The sequence below is a fragment of the Cibotium barometz genome, chromosome 11 (assembly GCF_041138505.1).
Source record: "Cibotium barometz isolate CiBa-2024 chromosome 11, ASM4113850v1, whole genome shotgun sequence".
Taxonomy (NCBI): Eukaryota; Viridiplantae; Streptophyta; class Polypodiopsida; order Cyatheales; family Cibotiaceae; genus Cibotium; species Cibotium barometz.
This window is the reverse complement of record NC_141056.1, coordinates 32,644,358-32,664,116: the sequence shown is the minus strand read 5'-3', so window position 1 is coordinate 32,664,116 and position 19,759 is coordinate 32,644,358. Positions and strand designations below refer to the sequence as shown.

The 19,759-nt window shown below is 44.9% G+C and overlaps 1 protein-coding gene across 4 annotated transcripts in view; it reads left to right on the top strand.

Annotated features, from left to right (window-relative positions):
* Positions 1–19,297, top strand: part of ATG10 (autophagocytosis-associated family protein) — a 78,796-nt gene extending 59,499 nt beyond the window's left edge. For 3 of the 4 annotated variants that reach the window (XM_086805179.1, XM_086805177.1, XM_086805176.1), the window contains one exon: positions 18,744–19,297. In XM_086805179.1, the coding sequence (XP_086661305.1) occupies positions 18,744–18,995 (252 nt within the window). In that variant the 3' untranslated portion in view covers positions 18,996–19,297. The remainder of the gene's footprint in view (positions 1–18,743) is intronic. The other variant, XM_086805180.1, reaches the window with a different exon arrangement.
* The last annotated feature ends 462 nt before the right edge of the window (positions 19,298–19,759 follow it).

The window sequence follows — 19,759 nt, the reverse complement described above, 5'->3', positions numbered from 1 at the left end:
CAGTGTATCCCCACAATACCTTACAGGAGCTCATATACTCAGCCACTATTTTTGAGGAGTTGCATCTTAAGGGAGCTTCAAAAAGACAAGAATTCAGCTCATACAAGGGAAAATTCAAAGCTGGAAATGAGCAGAAAAAGGGTGGACAGCCACCTAAGTTTATGCCTAATGAGTCCAAGGATGTAAAAGGGAGCTCGAAAAAGAAGCCAGGGGGTAAAAAGGATGATCCTAAGCTGTCCAAACAGCATATTTTTTATTGCATGAGAGAGGGGAAGTGCTTCACATGTGGGAGCAAGGATCGCATGAAAGCCCAATGCCCCCAAAATCTCAAAAAGAATAATGTGCAGGATGCCAAACGGAGTGTGAATGTTATACCCGATGTTCAGGGTAACACTGCACATGAACCAAAGAGCAGGATCTTATGCAAAGCTTGGGGCAAGTTAAAGGACCAAACAGCTTTATTCCTTTTTGATAATGTCTCAACAGATAACTTTATATCCATACAGATGGTTGCTGCTCTTGGGCTAAAGCCCGAGGAATTAGGCATGGACTTTCATGCAGATGCTGCCTTTGAGGGCAAGGAAGTTAAGGTCACTCCCATCATTAGGAAACTTCGCATACAAATACAGGGATATTTGGATCACGAAGATTTTCTCGTGCAGCACTTACAGGATGTGATGTGATACTTGGGATGCCTTGGCATTATTATTTGGATCCCAAGATTTTGCACAAAGAAAAGAAAGTTATGTTTACTCATAGGGGTAGGGAAGTTTGCATTGATGCGGGTAGTAGTGGGAGTACCATACCCATTGTAAGCCATATATCTATTTCAAAGGCAATAAAAAAATCAGCTTGTTCTTACTTAGTCTTTGTACGTGATAATATTGAGTATGATGCTGTAACTCCCGTAGATCAAGATAAGATTGATTTCTTAAGTGAATATGTTGATTGTTTTGCTGATTCACTACTAGGACAGTTACCCTAGAGAGGCCAGAGGATCATTGTATTGGCATAATCCCTAGGAGCTCTCCTCCTAAGCGACCTCCTTATAGGGTGAGTGCTGCCCCAACAGGAGAAAATCATGACTCAAGTGAATGATTTGCTTGAGAAGGAGTTAATAAGGCCCAGTTCTTCGCCTTATTGTTCTCCAGTTTTACTTGTGTAAAAAAGGGATGGGACATACAAAATGTGTGTTGATTACAGGACCCTCAACAAGATTACAATCAAGAACAGGTTTCCGATTCCTCGAATTGATGATATTCTTAAGCTCGAGGGAGCTACTTGTTTCAGTCCCATTGATCTTAAGAGTGGTTAGCATCGGATTTGAGTGGTACCTCAAGATCTGCACAAAACGGCTTTTCGAACATCATTTGGGCTATATGAGTATTTGGTTGTGCCATTTGGACTTACAAATGCTCCCGCCACTTTCAATAGAATGATAGACAGAATTTTTAGACCTCACCTGAAGTTCACAGGCACTTTCTTTGATGATATTATTATCTTTTCAAAGAGTGAGGCTAAGCATAAAGAGCATCTCGCCATTGTTTTTGAAGAGCTAAGGAAACATAAGCTTTTCATCAATGGAAAGAAGAGTGAATTCTTTTTGTCAGAAATTCACTATTTGGGACATATTGTCTCCAAAGATGGAGTACGTATGGATCCCGCAAAGAGTCAAGCTATCAAGGATTGGCCAGAACTGCAGAATGTACATCAAGTTAGGAGCTTTATTGGTTTATGCTCTTATTATTGTCGATTTATTCGACACTTTACTTTCTTGGCTTCGCCGTTACATGATCTAATGAAGAAGAAAGTGGCATTGCGTTGGTCGGATCCCGAAAAGATAACTTTTCAGAAGTTGAAGGATGCCATCATCTCAGAGCCAATTCTTATTATTCTAGATTTGCAGACCTTTTGTGGTCGAATGTGATGCATGTGGAGATTGTTTAGGGGCTGTTTTGAATCAAGAGAGACATGCAGTGGCTTTTGAAAGCCGCCCCTGCAACATGTGGAATTATATTTGCAGGTTTATGAGAAAGAGTTGTTGGCCATTATTCATGCCCTTCAAACATAGAAGCATTATCTTTTGGGGGTTGAATTTATGGTAAAAACAGATCACCAGAGTTTACGGCACTTTCTTACACAACCTAAACTCTCAAAAAAGCATCTAAGGTGGGCAAACTTCTTGTCCATGTTCCATTTTCAGATTTTGCATACCCCCAGGCAAGAAGAATTTGATGGTGGATGCTTTGTCATGCAAGCCTCAAGTGCATGCCGTAACTACTGCCTATCATCAGGACTTGTCAGGGATGCGAGATATGTATGCTTTGGACACAGATTTTCAGCTTATTTGGGTTGATTTGAATGATGGTACTGCTGTCCCATCTTATTCGATTAGAGATGGGTTTCTGATAATGCAGAACCGTATTTGTGTAGTGCGTGAATTACGCCACAAGGTTATGGAAGAGTATCATGCTCCGACATATGCTGGTCATCGTGGTATTCTAGCTACTGCACAGGCTTTGGAAAGATATTTCTTTTGGCCAGCTCTACGCAGGGATATTGAAGCTTATGTGCGAGAGTGCAGTGTGTCAGAAAGTCAAGTTTGACAGACACAAGACATCTGGTTTGCTTGAGCCCTTACCCATTCCACAGGAACCATGGAAAAGCATTGCTATGGATTTCATTGTGGATTTGCCAAGATCGGCACATGGAAATGATGCTATATGGACTAATATAGATCGTTTTAGCAAACAAGCACATTTTATTCCTGTGAGGAAAACAATCAAGCTAGAGCACATAGCAAAGTTATTTTTGGCTCAGATTTTCAAACATCATGGCATGCCCAAGTCTATTGTGGGAGATAGAGATCCTGAGACTACCAGTTTATTTTGGCAGGCATTGTTTGATAATATGGGCACAAAGCTGAGTTTTTCATCAACCTATCATCCTCAAATGGATTTTCAAAGTGAAATTGCAAATTCAGCTGTACTTGACTTGCTCAAGTGTTATGTATCGGAGCACAAGTCAGATTGGGAAAAGTATTTGCCATTAGTTGAGTTTGCATACAATAACATGGTGCATTCTTCAACAAATAAGGCTCCGTTTGAGATAGTCTATGGCAAGGTGGTGCTTCCACCTATCTTACGAACAAAAGATGAAATCTTTGCAGCAGATGAGTATGTCCGGGATTTGGATATTGCGTTTGCACAGGTTCGGACAACTATAGAAAGATCTCAAGCTAAGCAGAAAAAGGTAGCTGACAAACACAGGCGAGAGGTTATTTTCAAGGAAGGTAATTGGGTATTACTTAAGTTTGAGAAAGCATGTCTTCGAAAGCGGCTAGGCAAGGAAGGTAAGTTTCCTAAGCTTTCAAACAGGTATTATGGGCCATTCTGGATCTTGCAGAAGATAAACGAAGTGGCTTATATAGATTGGTATTGCCCGATCACTAGAAAATACATAATGCGTTTCATGTCAGCTTGCCGAGGCCTTATGTGGGACCACCTCCTATGGAACCAGTTTTGGAAGATACACCAGAAGTGGATGAACTTGAAGAGGTATTGCAACTTGACAATATAGTTTTTCATAAAGAGCGCAAGCATGCAGGTGGCAAGCTAGTGCGCAGGTATCTTGTGAAGATTAAAAACTACTCGGCTATGGATGCAAAATGGATGAACGAGGATTATTTCGCGGATTATCCGGAGCTTCTAAAGGCCTACTAGGAAACCTTTCAACTGCGGTCAATTGCTTAGAAGCCGAGGGAAATGTCACAAAATTTCTTACAGCTTCTATTTTTCTATTGTTCATGTGTGGGCATGTGGAGCCTGACATGACATACATGTATGGTTGGTGTAGCCTGACATGGTGTGTCTGTGTGGCATATGGAGCCTGACATGACAATACATGTATGGTTGGTGTAGCCTGACAGGATAGTACATGTGTGGCTTGTGGGGCCTGACATGGTATACATGTATGGCTCATGGAGCCTGACATGATGTAATTCTCTAGGACTAGCTATCCTAGAGATCTTCTGTATTTATGCTCTGGGAAGGTTCCGGAAGGATCATGAGCCCTGGACATTTTATCGGATACAACTGAGCAAATGGGTGTTTCTTCTAGTCTAGTTGCATTCATGTGTATGCATGACTTTGATTTTACCTTTGGATGACTTGTCTTGTTTGCCTGGACAATGTTTGAGATTTTTGCCTGCGTTGTCCATGGGGCCGGGGACGCCTGGGCACCTTGTGGACGTGTATGTGCACACCTATTTGGGACTGACAGGTGGTCTACATGTGTTTTGCAGGTGGTAAGTGTACCCAAAAACCCAATTTACAGCTATATGGTTTCATATACTAATATGGGTGCAGGTTCACACACACTGATAAGTGGCCAGACAATTTATAAGGTATTCACAGTGGGTAGGACTATTTTAATCCACGTGGCGGCCAAAGGATGGGCACCGGACAATATTTGGGCTACCTTCAAGTAGGCGCCCCCTTCTGGACCTAAAAAGCACACAAGTGAGCTATTTCCGGGGGAGCCTCTATTATTGAAAAAAAACTCCAGATTTGAGGAGGGTGCATGCTTTTCAGTGGTGCATGAGGGCTGGTCGGCTGGTTTTCAGCCTGTTTGGCAGGCTTCTACAGCCATCTACCGCGAGACTGAAGTTCAGCGGGTGCATGGGAGAGCTAGCCGACTCTTTCTGTGTGTCTTCTACTGCTGGCCAGCTGGTTTTACAGCCTGAATAAAGGCTGGACAGGGGATAAAAACAGAGAGGGGGAGCTGGTCGTTACCATCTGGACAAGTTTCCTTCCGACCGGGAGCTAGCAGGTTTGTGTGCTGCTGCTGGTTGCATCCTTCTATGGCTGTTGAGGGCTGGTCGACTGCTGTAAACAGCCTTCCATGGCTGGTCGACTTGCCCTGTGAGCCAAACAGGAGGAGGGTGAAGACACAAGGTTGTTCCGGGCTGATGCGGGAGTGCTATGGGCTGTCCATAGGTGTCCTGCATGTGCTTGGTGCCGGAAGTGCCTTTTATGTTGAGGATTTTCAGCAAAACTCTGCATATGTATTTGCTTTGCTTTCATATTGTACTAGAAGAGATAGGTGCTAGCCAGTGGAGAATCCCTGGACACCCATGAAGTTGTATTTGGAAGCAGACTCCTTTTTGGTAATCTAACCATAAAAGGGGGGGGGGGGGGGGGGGGGGGCGGGGGGGGGGGTATACAGCCCATCTTCTGGCCCCTAGTGTGGTGTACTGTGCAGATTTGTCATCTTGTTTTATTAGGCATGCTTATGTCACATGTGTATTTTCAGTTTTCATGATTGATAAGATTTCCGTGTTCAGTTGCCCTTCCGTTTATACCTCTTGTCTCTGTAGGATAACATAGACTCCACCTGGGCTGCCTCTCTTCAAACTCCTGAGTAGATGTCTCTTCTTCTCTCCTGGCATCTTGCATGTCTTCACTTCTACATAGCATTGGAAAGCTATAACCACTCATCCTCCTAGTAGGTATACCTTGCATCAATGAGACCATTGGAACAGTCTCCCCTTCTGCTGTCCTCTCCCTAGGCATAGTTGGCCTCTCTTCAATCTGAACTGCCCTCTGCTTCAGAACCAACCTCTTTAACTTCCACTCCTTCTCTTTGGCTATCCTCAGGGCCTCATCAAAGTTTCTAGGTTTCTTGAGCTCCACCTTCTCCTTCAGATCTGTATGTAAGGACTCGATAAACATATCTTCCTTAAGTAAAGCCGACGGATGCTTACCTCCAAATTGAAGCCTTGTTATGATAGATCTTTTTCGTTCACCTAGTTGAGCAAGGATGAAATAAATTTGGCCATTATCCACAAATAATTTTATTATTCACTTGGTTGAGAAAGGATTAACTAAATTGAGACTAAATTTGGCCGTTATCCAAAAAAATGCTACTCTTTTTTTTAAGGTCTTTGGGTGCCTCAAGTAGCCCACACAAAGGTGTCATGATGTGTAAGGGTTTTAAAGTTTGTTAAGGGTGCCATATTGGTCTACTTGGAAGTCTCAAATTGAACCACAATCTCACAAATGGCCAAAAATATCCAAGCTCTCATCAAGCAAGATCTCACACATCCCCCCTCTCTTCTCACAATGTAATGAGGCTCTTTCTCTGTAGGACATTTTAGTCATTTTGTAAGTGCTATAGGGGATGAATGGGAGGACAAGGAAGAGCCATTTTAACAAAAATGGTTCATGATGAAGGCATGCATTTTGCAATTTAGGATGCTAGCCTCATGTTTGGGACTATGAATGCTTATATGAAAACCTTTAGTTTCATATAAGGAAGAGCCATTTTAACAAAAATGGCATGCATTTTGCAATTTAGAATGCTAGCCTCATGTTTGGGACTATGAATGCTTTTATGAAAACTTTATTTTTCCTTAAATATGTTGATTGTTTGAATTGAAGGAAACTGCCCCACAAGTCCTCAAAATGTTCCACAAATCTATTAAACACATCTGTCAGATCATGCCTTAGCTTCTGAATTTCCTACCACAAAACATCAGGGGATTCACCCTGTTTATACTTCTGTACCAAGGCCACTTTGATGTCCTCATATGCTTGACCTTGATTTAGCTAAACTCTCCTTGTTTGAAACCATCTTTGGGCATCCCCTTTCAACAACATTGACAACAATGTTAGCTTATCCTCATCTCTATCCTTCCCAAAAGTGAATGCTGCCAACTCCATCCCATCCAAAAATTCCTCTGGATCTTCTCCAGCAAGCCCATGGAACACTGGGTACAACATCATGGCTGCCATCTACTCTCCTGACAATTCTCAGGCCTACAAACAACCTAAAGGGTGCCTTGAAAGCCCTCCTCCATGGAGGCACCAAAACAATGATGGCTTCGAGAGAACATGCCTTTATATCTCTGTTCGAAACACACCTCCGTGAGAGGAGACTATCACAAGCACCATAGCCCAACAAAAACAACACTAAAGGGTACCAGCACACCCAACTGACATCCCCTGGTCCTCAGCTGCCCCAATTGGATAATACTTCAATACCCTCCCAACCTCTCTAATCAATCCAACTACTTACTCAGGTTGTCCTCTAAGGTCATCTCCCACTTCCAATACCTCTGATCTTTCAACTAAGAGCCTCTTCTGACTTCAGCTGACTCCCAGCTGACCAGAATAGCTTCCAGCTGTCACAGAATTGGCTAAAACCTGCCTCCGAAGTCCTGTACTTGTTTCCTGTCAGAAATCTACTCTTCAGAGTCCCAAAGTGTCCTCCACAGTCAGCTAGCTTCAAATCCTTGTCTTAAAACCTCTCAGAACCAAGCAACTGCCCTCAGCTGACCACTAGCTAACAGTCCCAATCATTTTCTTACCTTTGAGGCCCTACAAGATGCTTTCCTTCATCGGTTCTGAAAGGATAAAACCTCTTCTCAAGTGCTAGATAAGCTTCGTTGGCTAGAACAGAAGTGGTTGCCTGTGGAGGATTATGCGGCCCGTTTTCGTACTCTTTGGAGTTGGGTGGATCCTGTGGATCGGCCTACTGAAGCTTTAATGGGGGAACGGTTTGTTCACGGATTGCGCAAGAAGCTGAAACCAGTTGTCGCTTTGGTGGATGTTACGGTTAGGGGCTTTGATGCATTGGTGGAAGCCGCCCGATGTGCTAAGTGCAGTTTATCAAGTTGCACGTCTAAGAAGGGAAAGCATTAAGTACAACTCGGATTCCTCGGACGATGACCAGGAAGCGGAGAACACTTCGGATTCTGACTCAGAGTCGGATTCGGATGTAGATTCCAAGCACCAAAACTGGAAGCAGCGGAGCAAGCAGCTGGATAAGGAAGTCGATGAACAACTGTTGGCAGTATTGGCAAACCTTACCGGAGGAAGTGCGGGTGGGACTGGATCCAGATTTCGTCCTGGAGTTTGGTGTACCAAGTGCTCCAATGAAGGTCATACCAAGGAGGACTGCAAGGTGACCCCATATTGTGCAATTTGCGCGACCAACACACACAACACAGAAGCGTGTTGGTACAACAGTCATGTTTATTGTCCACCACGAGCCGCAGGACCAGGGCGACCCAGTGTTTCCGTCCAGCGAGTGGCGCCTGTCAATCTGGCAAATGCTAATGCACTGCCGTATCGTTCTTATGGGCGCGGAAGATCTGGAGTAGTACCCGGAGGCAATTTTCATTGTTATTATTGAGAAGCCCTAGGTCACGGAATGTCCAGTTTGGAAGTGCCATCAAGGGGAGTTACAACAAAATCAGGCGGAGGGGTCTACTTCTCAAGCTCCGGCAATTAATATGGTTCAGATTGAGCCTATTCTGGAGGACTTTCCACCAATGGCTGTACTGGCAGTGACACGTTCACAGGAGTCAGTGATGAAAGAAAAGAATACTTTGCCACGGGCCACGACACCCAAACTGGATTCATTCAGGATAGGAGCATCTTGGATAGCATCTTCACCTTTTGGGAGGGGACCCCACAACTCGTCTTCGTCCAGGAGGAGAAGGCAATGCTACTCCTAGATTTCGAGAAAGCCTGTGACAGAGTAGATTGGGTTTTCCTCGAGAGCATCATGCTTTAGATGGGATTCCCGGTTGGCTGGGTTAGAAAGAAAGAAAGAAAGAAAGATTTTATTAACGTCTTCTAAAGGCCAAAAAATGTCCTATGAGACAAAACCTGTGTACATCATCATCATGTCTCAATGGACATCAAATGGATACAAAAGAAAAAAAAGTACAAAGTACTCTATAATGTGGAGATAAATCACATACAAGGCTCTGGTTAACTTCTGTGGGGTGGGTGGGAGGGAGGGGGGGGGGGGGGTAAAATACATCCAATAAAGCAACTAGCTCCAACCGGTGCCAATGACTGGGTGTAGGATGTCATACATTGGGTTAGGGGCAAGATATCTCCCAATCTGTGCTAGATCAGTCTGGGGTCTATCCTCTCTGCTATGTCTCCTCGAGATCTCATCAATCTGTGTCTGGTGGAGACCTGGGAGGCGAGGGCCAGGTGGACGGGGGCGTCTCCTAGATCGTAGCTCTCTCGCTCGGGCTGATGTCACTCCTCTACTAGTAGATGTAGAGATAGTGCATCTCCGAGTGACCCGGATTTGGACCGAAGGAGATGTGGAAGATGTCCCACCACTGAGTGGCTGGAAGAAGGTAGTGATCCATGTCTAAGATGTAGTATCCCTTTGTTGTGGGAGCTTCTGTAATAGCCGCTCTCTATGACGTCATAACTCCATCAAAAATCCCCCCAAGCATTTCTGCATAACTCTGCTGAGTGGACCAAATCCCTCCCTGAAGAGACAATGGTATCTCCCCTGAATCTCATAGTATACTGGGCAATGGCAAAAATAATGCTCCTCTGTCTCCACCTCTAAGTGGCACAATCTGCAGATACGTGTCTCCCTCGGGGTCCTGTAGCTCTCCCTGCCTCTATCTCTAGAGTGTGTGAAGATACCCAAAGCTGCCCAGTAGTAGTGTGCATGGCATGAGACATATATACATCCATGTACCCCAGTCTCTGCACAAACCCATCCTCTGTGAGCTGCAAGAAATGATCGTGGTAGTGCTGCCTCTTCACAGGAAGAGGCTGTGGAGGATCAATCCATGTATGACGTGTGTATAGCTGTATCAAATCCTGGCGTATCAATCGGTTCCTCTCGACAAGGGAGAGGATCAATCCATGTATGACGTGTGTATAGCTGTATCAAATCTTGACGTATCAATCGGTTCCTCTCGACAAGGGAGAGTCTCATGGTCGGATGGTGCTCATCATACTGAAACAGGGGGAGCCTGTCCATACTCATCCCATGTAGTGAAAACCACTGTAAAACCTCTGCATACCATGACTGTCACCCTGATATTGCTACTCACTCTGATGACTCTAGGGCCTGTCTCGGTAATCTATCTGGGGGCATGTGCCTAACCCGCTGAATAAATGTCACTGTCTGAAAGAGTGCCTCCACTAGCATGGGCGAAGACACAAACTCTGCCAAAACTATCTCATGTGGCGTCGAGGTATTACTATGAATCATCCGTGAGAACATAAGTATTTGTGGGCGCTCTAAACCTTGCCATCCGCTCGATGATAGTCCTGGAGCCCAGATGGGGGATGCATACATCAAGGCTGGTGTGACCGTGGTATCAAAAAGCCATCCCTTTGTATGGGGTTCCTGAAAATGTGCCTGGTGACATTGCCTCTCAAGTAAAGCTAAAGCTGTATACCCTCTGGCTACCCTGTCCTGAACTGCTTGTCTCATGTGGAGAACCTCCCCGCCAGGCTAGTAAAGGTGACACCCAAATATACATATGAAGTCACTACATCCACACATCTGTCCTGGTATATGATGTGGGTGGTCTCTCGCCCCTGCTTCGTGGTATTGAAAATCATAACCTTGGTTTTACCAAGATTGACCATCAGGCCCCTCTGATTACAAAACTCTCCCAAGGCATCCATGTGCCGCTGTAACCCCTGCTGTGTATCCGAGACAAGTACTACATCGTCTGCGTAAAGCATCAAAGCTACATATAGATCTGCCAAAGATGATCCACTGCCCCCCCCTCTGCCCACAAAATCTGCTAGCTCATCAATGTATAATCCAAACAGGGTGGGAGATAATGGGCATCCTTGCTTAACCCCAATAGTGCTAGCAAGCTCCTCTGATAATCTGCCCGGGCATCGCATACAACCCACAGCTCTCTCATACAAAGCAATAATCCCCCATATCATCTCTGATGGTACCCCAAGTGTCTGCAATCTCTGCATAAGTCTGTCACAAGGCACAGTGTCAAATGCCTTGCGGAAATCCACAAAGCAGCAATATAATCTACATCTCTGTGCCTTCGCCTCCTCTATGAGGCTCGTCTACCACCCACAGCCAGATCCTCATCCAGGGGGCCAAAGGGGACATGTTTCAGATTACTAGATCAGTTCGGCAAGGATGCCCTCTCGCCCCTTTCCGCTTCCTCTTCATTGCAGAGGCGATGAGCAGCTTTCTGTCCGCACAGGGGATGGGACTTCAGGGCCTTCATCTCTCCATTGGTTCCCAGGAGGAGCTTCTCGACTCAGTTTGCAGATGAGCAGCCACTTACCTTTCAGGAGAGGAAGGGAATCTTCAGAGATTTGTGCTTGCCATTGAGGACTTCTGCCTAGCTTCAGGCGCTGAGATCGATTGGCACAAGAAGTGTGGTTTTTGGGTTGGATCTTCACCCTCCCCAGATTGGCGCCAATTGAGTCTTTTTAGTGGATTCCCAGTGGCAAGGCAGTTTGCTGGTTTTCCATTGGAGGATGGCCGGCATAGTGTGCGTGTTGTAGCCACCCCCTGGAGTCACAGCGACATTGCCTTTGGGACCATCCCAAAGCATAACATGTTTGGCAGAGGATTCTTCGCCTCTACACGGCGGTGCGGCACCGCATATCATCACCTGGGGAGCAGTTGTCTGGGCGAAAGAGAATTCCACAAGTCACCAGGCCAAAAAGACTTTTGGCCTAGTGACCACAAGTCATCAGGCCAAAAGATACTCCTACAACCAAAAGTCTTTACAGGTACTCCGCCCTGGTTGAGACATTCGTCAGTCAAGAGTCTTCATAGGTACATCCGCTCTGTTTACAACCTGTGCACACACCCGCTCAGTCCCCGAAGCTTTCCAGCAACCTCTACTGCCCTGAGGTCACCTAGAACACCACCTGGAATTCACATAGCACTGCTGTAGCTCAATCAGTCCAGGTCAGCATGTTCGTTAGATTCTCCCACGTATGGATGCCCGATACCCAGTAGACCACCCTGGGGCTGTATGACCAAGTTTCTAGCCGAAATCACATGCAGACCAGAATTCGCAGCTCTGTTGTGGAGTCGACCAGCCCTGTGGAGAGTGTGGAGAGCCAGCTTCCGGAGGCTCTCCCTAGAGACATAGTACAGATGCCGGGGCAGAGACCCCTCGCTATTGACTCAGCCATACCCCCCCGATTGGCAGACCCCCCTCCCCCGCCTGCCCAAGTGGCTTGTAGCCTTCACTCGTCATGATATCTCCCTAGCAGTTTGGGGCCCACACTCATTTTTTAAGTTGGACCCCAGGGCCAGCTGACCCTCTCCCTCACCAAGGATTTCAGCAGTGGCTCACTTCAGTGGGTGAGGATTCTTGGCTTTTATGATCATTAGTGGCACATTGACCCTCCTCTGGACAAGGCGGCCTGTGATAGCTCTTGGTGGCCATATGGCTTTGGGAAAAACGACCTTTGATGTGTCCAATAGGACCCTAGTGAGTGGGAGTGGCAGGACTCCTTCAGCCCAGAGAGCCCGACCACCCGCTTCTTTAACTACACGGCCACTTCCTCAGAGATTTCTGGAAGCATAGCTTTGGGCCAAGGAAGGTCACATTCTTCCTCTGGCAGTTTGCTGGTTTTCCATTGGAGGATGGCCGGCATAGTGTGCGTGTTGTAGCCCCCTGGAGTCACAACGACATTGCCTTTGCGACCATCCCAAAGCATAACATGTTTGGCAGAGGATTCTTTGCCTCTACACGGCGGTTTGGCACTGCATATCATCACCTGGGGAGCAGTTGTCTGGGCCAAGGAGAATTCCACAAGTCACCAGGCCAAAAAGACTTTTGGCCTGGTGGCCACAAGTCATCAGGCCAAAAGATACTCCTACAACCAAAAGTCTTTACAAGTACTCCGCCCTGGTTGAGACATTTGTCAGTCAAGAATCTTCATAGGTACATCCGCTCTGTTTTGCTTTCCAGCAACCTCTACTGCTCTGAGGTCACCTAGAACACCCCCTGGAATTCACATAGCACTGCTGTAGCTCAACCAGTCCAGGTCAGCATGTTTTAATGTTAGGTTCTGACACGTGTGGATGCCTGATACCCAGTAGACGACCCTGGGGCTGTATGACCAAGTTTAAATCAGTCACCAGGCCCCTGTTTCTAACCGAAATCACATGCAGGCCAGAATTCGCAGCTCTGTTATGGAGTCGACCAGCCCTGTGGAGAGTCTGAATGCAGTCGACCTTCAGTGTAGCTTGTGTGTAGATGGTCAACTAGCTTTTCTCACCCTGGCTCTCTTCAAAATGGGTGCCTAGCTAAAACTGGGGCTGTTTCTTTGTCTTTTTCTTTTTCCAGGGTGTCCACACTAAAGATGGGGTGTCTAGGTGTCCCTTATGCAGAGTGTGCATGTTTGACAGGCACCCAGGTTATAGAAAATGTCCACGTGCTTGTAAAATCGGTCGAGATGGTGCAAACACTTTATAAATTGTCCGGACTCTTTTAAAAATTTAATGTGAACCTGCCATCATTAACCTTAGTAATAAATTATCAAGAGCTGTAAATTTGTTTTAGTGAACACTTACCACCTGCAAAATCCGTAAGACAATGCTTTAGGTTGAATAGGAAGTGCACATATGCATCCCCACAGACTGCCCATCTATAGTCAGAGGCAAAAGTATCAGGCATTGTCCAAGCAACAAAACAATGTCACAAAAATAAAAAGAAAGGTCAAAGCATGCCAAGTATGCATAATGCATTTGTGAACTTGGAGAATCATCCATCTGCTTTCTTGTACTACCAAGATTCTGGCTGCCATCTCTGTACACGCTGTGTACATGGCCAGAATCCACACATGCACCATGGATATTGCCTAGCCTTCACAAGACCCGGTATCCATATGGGTTCCGCCCGAAATCCAAAATATTATGCCATGCCCTTGGACTCCATATGGGCACCTCCCATATGATCCATACACATGGCCAAGGCTAACATGCTCCATATGTCTTGAGAAGTTAGGGGTTTGTGACATCCCTGCGGCTTCTAATCAATTGCCCACAAACTGAAAAGATTCCAAATAGGCCCTTAGGAGATCTGGGTACTCATGGAAGTAGGCCGCATCCATCCATTTTGCGTCCAAAGCTGGGTAGTTTTTGAACTTCACAAGGTATCTACGGATGAGCTTGCTAACAGTAGCTTTCTGTTCTTTGTGAAAGACAATTTTCTCATGTTGTAGAACCTCTTCGAGCTCATTCACTTCTGATGGATCTTCCAAAACTGGTTCCACTAGTGTCGGTCCCACATACAACCACATGGAAATCATTATGTTTATTCCAATGATCTGGAAGAACAAGCGGAAAAGAAAAATCATTGATCTTATGCAAGATCTAGTACTTGTTGGAAAGCTTAGGGTACTTTCCCTCTATCCATGGCCTTTTCCGAAGGCGTGCTATCTCAAATCTTAGCATTACCCAATCACCTTCTTTGAATTCCACTTGCCTTCTGTGGGTATTAACTGCCTTTTTATACTTTGTCTAAGATCTCTCTATGGCTGTCCGCACCTATGCAAATGTAGTATCCAAATCTCTCACATACTCATTTGTTGCAAATATCTCATCCTTTGTCCCAAGGATGGGTGGTAATACCACTTTGCCAATAATAATCTCAAAGGGTGCTTGCCCGTAGAAGTGTGCACTGTATTGTTGTAAGCAAACTCAACAAGTGGCAAATACTTCTCCCAATCTGACTTCCTCTTAGACGCATAACATTTCAGCAGATCAAGGATGGTTGAATTTGCATTTTCACTTTGTCCATGTGTCTGCTAATGATAGGATGATGAAAAATTCAGCTTTGTTCCCATGTTGTCTAGTAATGCCGGCCAAACAGACTTGTGGTTCGATGATCTCTATCCCCGACCATGATGCTTAAATATTTGGGCCAAAAACATCTTTAGCCATATGCTCTAGGTTGATATTCTTACACTTTAGAATGAAGTGTGTGTGTTTGCTAAACCTCTCAACAACAGTGCATATAACATCATTCCCTTGAGGAGTCTTGGTTAATTCCATTATGAAGTCCATAGCTATGTTTTCTGAGGGTTAATTTGGTATGGGTAAGAGCTGAAGTACTCCAAGTGTTTTATGCATGCTACGTGCGGAAGCTCTGAGAGTCTGCTTTCAGCCCTAACTATTGCATAGGAACTCTTGATGCAAGAACAATCAACATAGACAGAGAGAAGAAAGAGAGAGATGGCTATGTATTTAGTATATTCATAGAGTACAAAAAGGTACAACATTCTCGCTGCCTTAGCAACACCAAAATCCTAATCTAGACCTCAAGGGTCCTATTCTAGACCTGCCTCCAAGTGGAAGTGAGGTGATCTACAATGTTTTCTAACATGGCCTTTTATAGGCCCTTTGGTTGCCAGTCCAACTGGCTGACTACTGTTGGTCAGCTTCAGTGGACAAAAACACTCATATAATCCATCACCGACCTCAGGTAAACATGGCCGACTTCATCTGTGTCCACACTAAGCCTTTCTTGAGCTTGTCTAGTGCCCTAACCCTAATGTTAATCTGCTGCAAATTAGGGATTTGACTTGGGATTAGTATGTCCATGTGCATGCACACGACTGAGCTTGGCTAGTGCCCTAACCGTAATGTTTATTTGCTGCAAATCAGGGATTTAGCCTACGATTAGCATGTCCATGTGCATGCACATGACATCCCCTTTTGCTAAACTTGATGATGGGATTCCAACCTTTGACCCTAGATGACTGTCATCATCCCCTATCTCCACATATGGTCTCCCATACTGGTCATCCTTCCCTTCTTGGCGACCTTTTCACTGAAAATCCTGCCTTAGGTCTGTGAATCCACTCCAAATCTGATGTAGAGATTTGTGCATCTATTCCACTTTGCCCCCTTGCCTTCTTGCCCTGCCGCTAACCACAAACATGAATCCTTCTTCTTGAAAACTGATCCTGGCACCCTTGGCTTCACCCCTTGGATGAACTTCATCCTTTGGAGTGCTCCATAAAAGCTTCTTGGGCAGCCCCAACTGGCTACCAACTCTCATGAAACCCTCCCCTTGGGTTTTCCTGACACCAACCAGCCTCTGGGGGTCTTGACACATGTTGAGTTTCTCTCCTTGGACCTGTGCACTTCTTCTGGGACACCAACAACACTTAACATAGTTGAGCCTGATGCTTTGATATCACTGTTACATGAGGAATCTCTAGGAGTCTTCTTTCCACCCTAAGTATTGCATAGGAACTCTTGATACAAGAACAATCAACATAGTCAAAGAGAAGAGAGAGAGATGGCTGTGTATTCAGTATATTCATAGAGTACAAAAAGGTACAACATTATGGTTGCCTTAGCAACCCCAAAATCCTAATCTAGACCTCAAGGGTCCTATTCTAGACCTTTTCCCAAGTGGGAGTGAGGTGATCTACAATGTTTTCTAGCATGGCCTTTTATAGGCCCTTAGGCTGTCAGTCCAACTGGTCGACCACTGTCGACCAGCTTCAGTGGACAAAAACACTCATATAATCCATCATCGACCTGAGGTAAACCTGGCTGACTTCATCTATGTCCCCATTAAGCCTTTCTTGAGCCTGTCTAAACCTGGCTAGTTCCCTAACCCTAATGTTTATTTGCTGTAAATCAGGTATTTAGCTTGGGATTAGCATGTCCATGTGCATGCACATGACAATGCGTGCCAAACTTGCTTCCACAATTTAGTGAAGGCTTCATCAAAGCAATTTTGGAACAAAACAGATTGTTCAGGCGGCAAATTAAGGCTAAAGAAGAAGAAGCAGAAAAGGCCAAAGAAAAAAGCTAAACAAGAGGTTGAAAAAGCCAAGGAAGCAGTCAAAGAAGATGAAAAGCCAAAATAACTTTCAAAGCTTGAAATATTGTTCCTCATCATGGAGCAACAAGACCTTTTGAAATACCATACATTCAAACACATATGCTTCTATGTCCTTGTGCATCTCCGGCCATCTCCGGCCAAAAGAAGTACCATTCCAAGGCTTGAGCAGTGACTGAAATCCCTCTTATGACCTGCACATGGAGGAGCATGGCACTCATCCATGACCTTTTGGTGCAGGCTCTTCACCTTACACACGTGATTCTGCATCATGAGATAGCCATCCCTTATTGAATAAAAGAGGAAAGCCATGCCAATGAGGTGATAGCTCAAGTGGTGAAGGTGTTTGCCTAGGACCAAGAGGTCCTGGGTTCAAAACCCCCCTTCGTGCTGCCTCAGCGTTGCCTATGGGCGGATAATTAAGCGCCTACAGGCGGTGAAAAATCGGTAACTACGGGAGGATCTTGGGCCTAGGCTAGTCACGCGTCGCCGCCGGAGGGGGGGGGGGGGTTGTTTGGAAGGGGACCAGCCATACCCTCTTGCAAAATCCTCATTCAAATGATAAATAATATGCACGTCTGACAAGTCCTCATGATATGCAACTGCATGTTCCTGTGGCCTCTAGGACAAGGCATGTGCCAATACATTCTTTTTTACCGTGGGTATGCCAAATCTGAAAACGAAACATAGAGAGGAAATTTTCCCATCTCATACGCTTCTGTCCAAACATGTTGCCATTTCCAAGCTCCTATGAGTTGGAATAATGATGAAATCTTCATGTTCTGATTTTTGATTAAGTACAAGCTTTTTGGTGAATGCTAATGTACAATCCAATGTTGGGGTGTTGGGATTAATGCCCCAGTACTCTTGGTCATGCAGTAGTTTATCATTGTGGGAGGTTGTTTGGATTAATGACCCATTACTATTTGTCTAGTCATCATCATGGTGGTTTCTTAGAGCAAGACTTAATGGCTCTCAGCACAGGGAACCAAGAGCCAGTCCTGCTGTACAGTAAATTTCCGGTATAAAGCAGAACATAAAAGAGAGCTTGAGAAAAGGTCCAAGGGATACACATAATTGTTAAGGTTCTTGCTAGCCATTGCTTATGTGTAAGAATTGATGTAAGCAAGGTCATAATGTGGTTAAGGAAATCACAAACCACAAGAAGTGGTAAACTAATCAAAGTGCATTGTTCTTGTGTTCAATGAGAGTCTCCTTCAATTGTGGGTGGAGATTGAATCTAGATCTTGAAACCTCTGCAAGTCTGGGATCTCACTTCAATCAGGGATGATTGTGGGATGCCATCTCGTGCAGCCTGTGGCATCTTGAACAGGAGACAAGTTCAGGAAAATGGAGCCACATCGGGTGCCGCCAAATCTTCTTGGTATAAAAGTTCATCACTGTTCTGTTTGTCCATCCCTGACCCGAGGCTGTAGATCTTGGTGCTAACACCTCTGATGCGGGCCAGCCCATGTTCTAGCCAGCCTCCTTCCAGGACTCAGGTGTCTGGTGACGCTTTGCCTGAGCTTCTTTGCCCCCTTTCTGTGGAGGATGGGGGAGTGGGGATGCCTTATTTCCCCTTTACTCTTGTTGAGGTAGAAACCTGCTGTTGGGAGGATGCAGTTAGTGTAAGAGATGGGATTCCTGCAGCAGGTGCAAGGATTGAGGCAGCCGTGACAACTGATGGGAGGAGCTTCTGGTGTCCTTGTGCAGGCGTTGGAAACAAATTGACATTGGGAATTTGACCTTAGTGAGGTTAGGGTCAGTGTCAGGTGAGAAGCTGTGGCTCCATCAAGCAAAATACACCATAGCGCTCTGTAATGCGAGGGGGACTTTTCTGAAGGACCACTTAATCAAAACCTTGGAGTCAAACTCCATCCGAGTGAGGTAGCTCTGCCAAGAAGCTTGATGCGTGTGATACATCCCTGTTTGTTGACCAGGCGGCCTGCAGGTGGTCCCTGCAATGGCCTAGTATGTGAGGTATCCTTGCTTTTATATTTTTTTTATTTGTTGATAAAAAAAGTACCACTATGTGCATTGCAGGAGTAACATTAAGTTAATGACAATGCAGAAAAATGACCTGACATTTGACCAATTTTTCCAGGAACACCCATACTTGCACATGCCTTGGTTGGCTTTGCATCCATGTGGTACAAGTAAGCTCATGAGCATGGTCTTCTCCACATCTACTATTGGAGGCAACGATGGCCAACATCAAGGTGGCAGTGATCTTTCTTTGGTTTCAACTGCAGATTTCTACATCTTGACATGGCTATCATTTGTAAGCCAAGCTGTAGCTATGAAGGTTCCTGGAGGGTTTTCAAAGTGCTTTACAAATGGGAGGAAATCAAAATAATCATAGGTTAGTTTAGTTCATGTTTATACCAGGATAGACATGATTTATGCATGCACTCAGAGATACTGTGCATGTTATGCCATGCAAGAGGAATGTGTATGAATCACCTCAAATACCCTGATAGAGGTCCTTGTTTCGAGCTGATCTTTCACCATGTTAGATGAGCATGCAAGAAACTAAGGCTAGATCATTGTCAAGAGCATGTAAGTGATCCAAACTTAGACCAAGAAAAATATCAATGCTGTCAAACTTCACAAAAACTATCCAATACCAAACTTGAAATGGGCACTTTGGGAGGAGTTCTTCAGCGCTGCTGCTATTTTTGAGAGTGGTAAATGAAGAGTAAAAAGAACAAAAATTTTCATGCACAAGTCGTTTAGGATGAGATACAGTTCAATAGTACATGGATCATTTGAAGTGCACCTCGATATGTCATACATGAATGCATACATTTGAAAAAATTGTCAAAATTTTGAAAACTTTGTTTTTTTTGGTGAAATTCTTGGAAATATCTTAGGAGCATAATTGAGTAAGATTTCTGAGCAGGTTTTGTTCAATTTTGTACCAGTCCAATTAATGCAACTTGAGATTAGAATGGATTCTTGGAACAACTTTCCTCCTTTAGATGACGATAGTGCATCAAATTATAAAAGATTCTAATATCAGGCAACCTTAGATTCATATGAGGGGAGTTTTATGGCCCTAAGATGACACAAATTATTAGACAACTTCTAGTGAGGAATCTATGGACCAAATAAATAAAA